Source organism: Bacillus rossius, chromosome 1 (assembly GCF_032445375.1).
Source record: "Bacillus rossius redtenbacheri isolate Brsri chromosome 1, Brsri_v3, whole genome shotgun sequence".
Lineage (NCBI taxonomy): Eukaryota > Metazoa > Arthropoda > Insecta > Phasmatodea > Bacillidae > Bacillus > Bacillus rossius.
The window spans coordinates 160399831-160411691 of NC_086330.1; the positions used below are offsets into that span (position 1 = coordinate 160399831).

Here is an 11861-nt window from a genome sequence, read left to right on the forward strand (position 1 = left end):
GGAGTTTAACTTGAGTTCATTGTTGGTGCCTATGCCTTGGCTTGCTTTCCAGCGCTGGCCTGACTTGGCTCTCCTCTAAGCCCCTCTACCAGTCTGCACTAGCAGCGTTTCACGTGCCTCTGCTCACGTAGTGTTTGTAATTCACCTCCCGGGCATGTCGCAGTGTCTTGTAAACCCACGCCGTTGTCGAGCATGATTGACACCGGCGTTGTATTCCAAGACGGTTCCATGCCATGTGCTGTGCCAACGCACGCGTGGCCACCCCCGTTCCCAGTTAATGCTCCGATGCACCCCCTCCCCTTCCTCTTGGAATGTCAAGTGGCCATTTTTAACTCCCAGCTCTATATTAAATATTAGAGCTATGCCGATACGGATTGGCAGAAACCGATTTTGCAGATATTTAATTTAATCTGCATTTCTGCCGTTCACAACACACTTGTTAAGTTTAGGCTGATATTACTAAAAAATAAAAGTGTCTGCCATAACCTAACAATCCACAAGTACCCTTTCACTTTTTGTAATACTACATGCTTTGAACTCGCATCATTTCTTAGCTACTTGTGCCAGCCGTATATATCAAACTTAAACATCTTATTTTTTAATAAAGTTCTTGAATTTAATACAATGTAAATAAATATACAGCCATCATGTTAAAGTTCATTAGGAACAAAACCTTTATTTATTTTGAGCATGGCTGCCATTACAAACAATGGAAAATACCAACTGCTTGAACGAACTGCAAAGAACAATTCATAATATTGTGACAGACATTTTTTTAACAAACTTATGTCAATTTTTTAAAATTTAATTTTAAAATATAATGCAATAATTAAGGCTTCACATAACGTAATTACTTTTACTGTTTCCCGTGCAAAGTAACGACATGAAAAGCATTTCTGTTTAAATGTTTGGTACCATGAATTTTTGCCACCACACGCGTTAATTAGGAATTAGAATTGCAGTTCTTGAATTGTAAATACATATTTATAGAGTCACAATCTTGCACATTTTAAAATCTCTTAAAAACTTTGTATTTTGTGAATTAATATATTTCAAAGTTACCTATTATTAAATTATCTTATTTTATATAATTATGTATTAATAATAAAATTTTCCAGCCTACATTTTATAAATTCATGTTTCATTAAGCAACTAACAGGTCGCAACAAACATGCTAAAAAATATAAGTTAAAAAAAGGTTTTTTTTTCTTCCTTCTTCTCTCCCCCATCCCCCACCTCGTTTTTAAACTGAAAATAGTGATTGCTTGTTTTGTGACTAGACTAAGCAGCACAATTATGCAGTTGAGAATATCAGTTTCAGAGATGTTAATGCAATTAAAAAGTACTTTCTGTACAACAAAAATTATGTATTTCTACTTCTAAGTACCTGTGTGTAACTACAACTAGTGTTCCATTCGAGAGATTTTTCTTTTCAGCACATGTGCAATTTATATGACATAAAAGACATTCACTAAAAATAAAGAATGGTTCCTAATAGAAATCTATGAATTCTGTAATCGGTGCTACGTTAGCCCATGTATGACTAAGTATATTGTGTTGAATTATTATTGTAAAATTGTAAACGATATGGAACTTTAGGCAAGCACTCACTTATTTTTGTTTTTATATTACTGCTGGTGAAAAAAATACATCCTAATCAGTTCATATTAAGTTATCTTTCTTTTCAATTACATTTTGCCTACTAAAACTAGATTACATGTGTATTTGCATTGCATACTTTTCCAAAAATGAGACATATTGAGTAATTTAATACATTTTTAAAAATGTTTTACCATAATGTGTTTCTCCCCATATCAATTCGGAATCTGTGAATCAGCAACCATTGAACCGGCAAATCCGCAAAATTTTGTGGATTGGTACAGCTCTATTAAACATTACATACCGTGTTTTATCGCATAATGGTTGTAAGCGCATAATCAGTGTAATAAAAATCTGTATATTTTGATATGCCGCAGAACACTACAGTTAGTGAGAAAAATGCAGAAAGTGATAGAAAAAGATTAACGGAAAATGAGAAGATGTGATGCACAGCAATGCCGGCAATTAGAGCAATGGGAGGAAATCACCAGATAATTTTAAACCTAAAACATTGCCGAAGGGATTAGTATTTCTGCGTAGAATACTAGTATGTATGTGTTTAAGAAAATGGGTAGATGGATGAGAAGTTAATCTTGTACTGGGTGAAGTGTGTGTGGAACAATCGTTCAGGAGCGTTACTGAAATGGTTATCGTTGCTGTGTTGGACTGTTTCCAAAGGTTATCTTGTGTAGCCAGCAAAGAAAATAAAGATAGCAAAACTGAGCTGATCATAAATCCAGGTGGACTGATGTCAGTTTTACAATCACTTTATGTGTGAGTGAAAGAGCCATTCAAAGACAATTTTCACCGTTACTATGCAGAATGGATGTCGACTGGCGAACATGCACAAACTCCCTTGGGAACACTGAAAAGGCCAGCCTTGGGAAAAGTGTGCGAGTGGATAATGGCAAGCTGGAACCAGATATCTTTTGAACTTGTCATCAAAAGCTTCAAGAAAACAGGTATCTCAAACACCATTGAGAGAAGTGAAGATGATCACATTTGGCAGCATGACGGCAATGACAACGATTCTGCCGACAACCTCAATGGAAGCAACTTTACATGAAGTACAGAAACAAGTTATGCAGACTAATTCTGATGAGTATGATCATTTAATTTACCAGAACAGTGTTTCATTTAAATAACTTATCACATAATTTTTAAACTTTCTTTTTTACTCTTGCAGGTTACAGTTAAAAAAAAAGGCTGATGAATGACCACAAATGTATTAGAAGAAGATTATTTTTATAAATTTTGAATGACTAATTAATTTTAATAAATTTTCATATTTTTGTGTATTCTGCTTTTTAATTAAACGTACTTTCCATGCAACATATTTTGCTAAGAAAACTTGCACCCCTACTTTACAAAATTGATTTTAGTTAGCATAAAATGTGCAACGATTATGCAATCTAATACAGTGCTGCAGTGCATCAACTTCTAAAAGTTCAACAGATTGCCATGAATAAACAAAAAATCATAGCTCATAGACATACAAACTGAAATTGTGTGTCATTTCTCTATGTTCACCACACTGTCATATAATGCTATCCATTATTCTTTAACTCGCAGACAATATATCACCCTGTAATCAGCCCGGGCAACGCCAAGTACTGCAGCTAGAAGTTTCTAAAAAATATATATAAACGAAGTACCTATTCTTTTTAAAGATCCTTTTTGCAGTGGTTGCAAACAGTATATCAATTGCTTGTTTTCAACTCGTCAAAAATTCCAAATTGCAGATGGTCCTGCCATCTGAATTTTAGCCATGCTGCCTTTAACCATGCACATGATGAAATTAAATATTTAAACTGGCTAAACACACATTTATATTGTGCAAAAATGACTCAACAGCAATGTTCAAAGTTACACCAGGTGATATGCAACAACTTCACTACACTTTGAATACAACTGAATATTTGTTATTTTGAAGTGTAGGTATTTGAGATGGAATAGAATACAAATAACAAATTATTTGTTTCAATATTTGGAATTTCGAATATTCGCACAGACCTAGCAGATGACTACATGCATCTGTTGTACAGCAACATTATTCCTTAAAATCTACCCCTGAGCAAAATTAGTAATAACTGCTCAAATATGCAGGAAAACAAATACAAGAATTTTAGGTGACCAAAAAAATTATTAAAAATTTTATTTCAAAATATTACACAGCTAAGCATCAAACGTGTACATCCTACAAGCTAATAAATACAACTTGGACCACATTGGTTTTTGCTTTATGGCAAGTATAGAAGTTGCTCACCACTAACATTTCCTGAGTGTACCTAGCTTTGAGGAAGCACACTGATGGTAGTCACGCCACAAGGCCGTACTCACCAGTTCCGCCGAGTGCTTGGACCACGCCAGGTTGCACACTTGCGACCCAGTGTCAACACATTGCATCGGCTGTCCGGTCAACGTGTTCCAGAAGCGTATACACCTGTCAGCTGTGCCGCCTCCGCTGGCTAGGAGCCCATGGTGGTGGGGAGACCAAGCAATGGCTGCGGGCACACAATGCAAGGGTGCCAACTGCGAGGCAAGTATTTGCACCCCTATTGACTGCCACATCCAGTTAAAATGCTCTCAATATCAACATTTATGGTAAGTTTTAAAATTTGTCTTGATAAACTGTAATTTCTTTAGAGGACACTGCTTAAAGAAGATAATCAGAGTGACCATACATATCTGCAATCAAATTCCCTGACTTTTCCAAGACCAAAATTTTAAATTTTCCTGTCTTTTTTTTTTTTAATTTAATAATTATTGAGCTATTGTGCAGTTTTCTAAAAGATTCTGAAAATACAGTCACAGCTTGGCTACAATTATATTAAAAAAACTAATTAAAATTCAAAAAGAACCTTCCAAATGCCATTTTATAGTGTGCATGACCACACACTAGAACACTATCGAAAAAACCTTTCACTGTCTGGGTGATGGCAGATTGGAGCATGAAATTTTCCTCTGACTTTTCCAGGATTTCAAGTAAATTCCCTGAATTTTTCCGACCAATTCCAATTTCCCTGACTTTTCAAAATGTGGACACCTTGATAATACTAAGCCGTTGTGGGAATGGCGACAATGTTGTTGCCTTTTAGAAAAACAGCTGATGCTAACATAACCATCCGGTTCATTCACCTTTAACTGAACATTTTTTTAGAGGCTCAGATCTCAACTTTCAACATCACTCCAATGGATGGATACCTAGTGAATTGTATGCACATGTTGATCACATGTACTAAAATTATTAGAACTAAAAACATGTTACTTTTACACCAAACCATTCTGCAATTCTGATTTTCAATAACTAAAATAAATAAACATAATTCAGTCACCAGCATTTTAAGTACACACTTTGAATAATTTCTTTAAGCTATTAATTCGAGGGACTGCTTGTTTTGATTTTCTGCCACCACGACAGGTTGTACACCTGGCTACATTCGCTTTGCTTTACATACAGCTGTATTTTTTCAAGGAACAGCAAGGTATGAAAAAGTGTTGCTACAGCAGATTACAGTAGTTTACAGCATACCACAGCTGGATATGTTTCCACAATAATTTTTTTGTGTTTATTTTAATTCCAAATATATAGGTTTCTATTACCTGTTTGGTAGTAATAGGAGGTTCCTGTAGAATTTCAACAAATACTGATAGTTTCATATTTGACAGAACCTATGTGGTAGAAGGACACATAATGGTGTACTACTGTTTGGGACTTTTTTGTTTATGGTGGGGATTTTTGTTACAAACATTGTGAGTGGTCACACCAGCCGGAAGTAGGAAACAGTTATAATAAGTGTATCAAGATGGCCGACAAGTAATGGTAGTACTCGCGCTGGTCCTCCGGAATTTGTGTGATTTGAACATGACTTTGACCAGCATTTTTGGTATTCTGGGCCAGATATATGATCTATAATGTGCAGAGTTGCACTTACATAGTTTTTTCCCTGTCTTGTTGCCTATGTTTGTGCGTGTACGTGTGTGTGTGTGTGTGTGGAACCATGCTGCGTCGACATCTGAGTATTGTCTCGCCAGGTTGCATTAAGCAAGAGCAAAGAAACTATATACTGTAGTTCATTTTTGTTTTTGTTGAATTGTGAAGGCCTGCTATTTTTCTGTTGTTTTTTCAGTGTTTTCAATTTTTGTTGATTGTTTGTGGTTCGTCTTCTGCCCCCAGCAAGATGAAGTTAACGATGTTCTTGGTCAGCTCTTACAGCAGGAAGCTAAGGTTAAGCACATACAAAGTAAAATACACACCATTGCAATAGCACCTAATGTTACATTGGCTATGTGCTTAAAATAAAGGTCTTCACCAAACAAATTTGCGAGATAGAAAAGGCTACAATGTCCTCGTATGAATGGTTCCTTTAACAAGACTATGAGGAAATTTTTTTTTAATTTAATACTAATTTCTCTATCCTAGTCTCAGATATCCATTCATAAACCTTAGCATTCCTTGATAACAATGTTGACCTAGCTGCTTCCACTACTGTTGTGTTCCGCATGAATGTGAAGTTGCCCAAACTCAATCTGCCTACATTCTCAGACAAGTGGAAGGATTGGCCTACATTTTCACAACCATACATGATAATCAGGGCTTGGCAGATGTTTAGAAATGGACGACTTGAAATGGGGCAGAGTCAAGCAGTTTAAGTAATGGCCGGTTGAAGTGCCACTGTCAATTGTGGGACACAGAATGTAAACAAACAGCCACTGATGCATTGAAAGAGTTTTCATGAACAAAATAATTATTAATTTGAATATATTTGAGGTTGGTTTAAGGATTTAGCTTTTTCGAGGACTTGGGATGCAAGAGGCTTAAAAAAAAGTAAAGTTTTCATGTTTCTACGTATTATAACTGACGACCGGGGCTATACCCCCTAGAGCCCGATATGTTACCACCCTCCTACCCCTCTTTCTTCCGTCCCGTCCATTTAAATCACCCGCGGCCGACGTATGCGAGTGTGAACGCCCGGCAAGAGGCAGATTCGAGCCAGTGCCTCGTTCCCTCCTAATTTATATTTAATTATCATTAATGTATTTCTTTAATTATCTCTAGTGTTGTGTAAGTAAGTTTCAGGGCATAATACTTTATTTCATTTGTTTTCCTTTCAGCAGAAATGCTAACAGGCAGCTACAGACCAGACTTGCCAAAGGCTATCCAGTTACTGTAACTTTTTTTCTTTCTTTCTTGTTTAACTTAATTATTACGTGGTTGTGGTTCATGAACCGCCAGGGTAAAATGTAAAAGTGTGTTTGGTGCTTTAATTGGTTTTATTAAATATGCTACGGCGCGATACGGTTCGGAATAACGGTACTATCCGTCTTGGCACGCAACGCCATTCTCCTGCCACCCTGGTGGCCATCGCTCGCCCAAGTCGCTTCGCATCACCACCCGAGGTAGAACATGCTCTGCACTCCGAGGACTTCAACTTCACTATACTGACCTGGTAATTCTGTTCTGAGTAATTCTTCTTAATCGTTTTCGCTATCCTCGGAACCTACCTCGGGGGTTGGCTGTTTCATTAATTACCTTGTAATCCTAAGGAGTTCAGAAATCACCACGAACGTAACGACCGACCACATGGTGGCCGGACAGCCTGTAAACCGATCGTGCCGCAAGGCTTTTAAACAGTTTCAACCTATTTTATGTTCTTTATGTAATGTGCTCAAGCGGGAATTGTACCGTGTAGTCTACAATAAATCACAGCGTTATCGAACTTGTCTCTTTTCGTTTAACCACGTGTGCACTCCAGGTTGGCATGTGGGATGCCATAAGAGCCCACTACATTAATACATAGCGTGCCCGTCACTGAGAGCAGGCCCAGGTCAATTATTCTATAGGCAGTGCACGGAGGTCAAGTCATGTCCCCACATGGGCGACGTCACGCCCAGAGTTAACAGAGTCTCATCCGAGTCCGTGCCCCCTAGACACAGTGGCGCCCTTCTTATTTTAAGTCTCTCTAACGCCCCAACAACCCCCGGCGACATCATAAGGATGAGTGGATAGCGACATGCGGTAAGAACGTGTTTGCAAAAGCATATTGCTATCCACGGGAAAGACAACGAAAAGCCCAGATTTATTAATTTTCTTGGAGGGAAAAAACCTAATGGTTTTGAAATCCCTCAAGCATACTATGCATTAAAGCAGGGCACATAGTTTTGATAAGTTTTGTGTAGAAATGTTGCAGTATTTGTGTTGATTATATGGAAACTGTTGGCTGATTACTAAACAAAATACTTAAATGCAAAATAAATCACCATTAAATATCTCAGAAAACCAGTATACCCTCTACAATGAAGTTGGCGTTAACTTCTCATAACTCAAAAACGTTGCCTGCTATAATTTTTTTTACTGAGAAGCACATGTTACTACAAATGTCAGATAATGAAAAATTGCCAGATACACAGTTTGTACGTCTATCAGCTCATGAATTTCGAAATACAGTCCTCCTGGCCACTGCACTGGTTAAGGTCTATGGCACAGATGGTAAATCTCATGTAATGCGGTGCCTTTTAGATAATGCAGCACAAGCATAGCTCATTACTGAATCAGCATCTCAGCTATTGTCTTTACTTAGACAAACGGTCATTGAACGTATCTCTAACTGGTCCACCAGTGCTGTGCATCTTAAAGACATATCTGCCAACTTTGGCCAGTCCAAAAGAGGGAGGTTTTTTAGTGGAGTAAATACTTGTTCCCCCAATAAAGCGGGGGGTCCGGGGGCTCTCCCCCGGGAAAATTTTGTTTTGAAGACGCAAAATAGTGCTTTTAAGCATATTTCTAAGTAAAAATTATAAAAAACAGCTGGTTGAAATTGTAATATTTTTATTGGGCTAGTTGCTATTTTTAAGAATTGTCTGCACGTGCCTACTGTGGAGAGTTCAAAAGAGAAAGATTTTCCCATTTACAAAATATAGGGTACGCAGGGCCACAAAAAGAGGGCATAGTACGTGCACACCATATGAAAACAAATTTAAAATTTACTCATCTTTAACGTGCGTTAATTCTAGATTGTTAAATTTTTTTTCCCAATTTTCAATCAACATCTTTAAGTTTCTTGATATTTACTATGCCTAAATAAGTCCTATGTCATTATCAATATTTTATAGAAATTTACCACTTTACAAAATGCAGCATGTTCACCTTTCCTCGATTGCAAAATGCACGGAAATTCGTCACTGAATGTCTTCTTGTACACAGCAAGATACTTCACTGTAGGCTTACTTAGCGCCATTTATATTAAATCCCTATTGCGGAGTAGACCTACAAATAAACAAAAATACTCATCACGCAACTGCTTCACAAAATAATATTTTTATGAATACACCGTTGAATAAATTCAAAGACTATAATGCTAACTCTACACTTTGTCTGTGAGCACAGACGCAAACAAAGGCGAATTTGTTTGGGCACAAACTAACAACTCACACATAGCCGGCTTACAAACCGAAGCGAATTTGGGCACAAATGTAAACAGTGGTATCATAAACTTATTAATTCAGTCCGTCTTTATTTCAAACCACCACCAAAGAAAACACAGTTTTCAATGTTGACAACACACGCCATCTTGGAAAACAAATGAAACCTTTTTCTGGTTGGCTAACAAACACCAATGACGAACGTGTACCAAAACAGCTCCCATAATTATCGTAAATAACTACGTTTCTTTCTACGCTTAACCAAGAGTTTTAGCCGACAATTGTGGGCATTGAGGCTATTAAAATAACCACACGTTATGGTACGAACCGTAGTTACTAAACGCTTGTACGGAATAATGGTACAAACATATTAATACTATAAATTTACGGCATTAAAAACTTCAAGAGAAACAGAACCAAAAAGCGGGAGATTTGAATGACAAATCGGGAGGGCGGGAGAAAGGTTATAAAATCGGGAGTCTCCCGCCTAAAGCGGGAGGGTTGGCAGGTATGTAAAGATGTAATTGACTGCAGGATGCATTCAATATCACAGCCACAGTTTGACATTAATCATTCACTGTGTCAAAGATCATCAGTGACTTGTCCCATGCTGCAGTTGATTCTAGTATTTGTACCAAGTTGGGCTCTCTCCCCCTCGCAGATCCTCACTTCGACATGCCTACAGCCATTGATATCCTTCTTGGTGCTGATGTCTCTGCATGCAGTTGTATGAGTGGGTGCTTAGCACTGGGGAATAAATTGCCAGTGGTGTAGGAATCAAAATTTGGTTGGGTACTTAATGGTGAATGTCCAGAATCACACACCTTTGGAACCTTACCCAAGAGCCAAGACTGTGTCTCAATGTTTCCAGGAATGGAACAAACTATTGATTCCACACTTAAGAGATTTTGGGAGTGTGAAGAACCTCCTAATACCCATGTGAAGTCACCTGACGATCATTACAGTGAAATTCCGTTACAACATACTTCAGAATAACGTATCTTTCAGTTCAACGTATGATTTTAAATTCCCGCTCAAAACACCAATGTAAACAATGTAAAAATATTTCACTTTAACATTAAAAACGTATCCTACCTTTCATTACAACAACCATTCTTTTCCAGTTATCAGGAAAATTTTACATAATTGTTTCTGTGTTTGCGGCTGGGTTCTTTAATATAAATGTACACTATTTATCGCTTTCAAGAATCGTTAACAAGTATAAAACGTAAACAAACAATGTCTCAACGATTCATAGAATCATAGTACAGTATAACGCGCCATTCTTCCTTCTTCATGGATCACACACTTTAGTGCACGAGACGATCTAAACAATCGATTGCTGTCTCTCCAATCTTCAAGACAATTGTTTTTAGCTGTGCAGCTTTTGGTTATTTGTAGAGCACATTCTAAAAGTTTTTATTAACGCAGATACAAACGTTAAATAAAAATTATATTTTAACTTATATGTTATATCCTATGTTAATTTATGCAGGTTAAGTTTTGAACTGTTTGGTATCACAACATGGCCGACACGCTTTATTTGTACTGCCATGAAGATAGGAATGTCGCCTGGCATAGCCATGGACGCGACCCAAAAATGACATATTTTCATATGATCTGAATGCTGGTAGTGGTCAACCTACTAAGCATTTTGTATTGTCGCAGATTGCACGCATCTACAATCCAATGGGTTGGTTATCTCCTACAGTGATATGGACAAAATTCCTAATGCAGTGGCTCTGGATTCAAGGGTTCGATCGGGATGAACTCTTACTCTCTCAAGTGTTGACCACTTGGAACAAATTCCTACAGAGCCTCTATCTGGTGAAGCAGCTTCAACTGCCCTGTTATAAATGTCCAGGGGCTACGAAAGTGGAACTGCATGGATTCTCAGAAACATCTGAAAAGGTGTATGCAGCTGAAGTGTATGTGAAATCAGTGAACATGGATGGGTATCTGTCCATTTCATAATGGCCAAGTCTTTAAGTCTCTCCTCTGAAGCAAGTGTCGCTCCCTAGACTTGAAATGTGCAGTGCTCATCTGTTGACAAAGCTGCTGGACTATTACCTAAAATTCCTTTCCCAGTATTCAAACATACTGTCTTAGTCTAGTCAGATTCAAGTGCTACTCTAGCTTGAATAAAGACTCCACCCTGGCTGTTGAAGATGTTCATTGCAAATTGTGTGGCTCAAATTCAATATTGGGTACCTCCCCAACAATGGAGACATGTCAGGTCCAATGATAATCCGGCTGATTGTGCTAGTCGTAGCATACTTCCACAGGAGCTCGTGTTTCAAAATCTGTGTGGTATAGACCACCATGGCTTGGTAGATGATTGGCCTCAATCTAATGTAACATTGATTCCAGATGAAGTACCTGAGTTGAAGTCTTCTAATATCACATTGCTAGCAGCACAAGTTTGCTGTGTAGAATTGCAAATACTGCAGCAACATCCTGCATGGCCCAAACTTGTAAGGATAATGGGTTATGAAATACGTTTCATCAAGTGAGCTCGGCTACAAACACACTGTCGTGGACCACTGTCATCCCATGAACTCCAGCAGTCAACACTGGTTATTTGCAGACACATATATCATGTACATTTTGAGTCTGATTTGCATTCTCTAAAACAGAAAGAATTGTGTTAGACAAGACTTCAACGGCTATCTCCTTTTTTTTTGGATGATGGTCTGCTCAGAGTGAGCTGTCAATTGAAGAATTCCACTATAAAATACTATACCAAATATCCCATTTTGTTAACCAAAGATTACCCTGTGGTTGCTACTCTTGTAGATCACTACCATCTAAAATATATTCATGCTGTACTTAAATTCCTT

The 11861-nt window shown here is 37.7% G+C and overlaps 1 protein-coding gene across 2 annotated transcripts in view; it reads right to left on the bottom strand.

Annotated features, from left to right (window-relative positions):
* The window catches only part of LOC134546359 (fizzy-related protein homolog), a 63600-nt gene that overhangs the window by 12985 nt on the left and 38754 nt on the right, over positions 1–11861 (bottom strand). For both annotated transcript variants that reach the window (XM_063389148.1, XM_063389149.1), the window contains one exon: positions 3940–4103. In XM_063389148.1, the coding sequence (XP_063245218.1) occupies positions 3940–4103 (164 nt within the window). The remainder of the gene's footprint in view (positions 1–3939; positions 4104–11861) is intronic.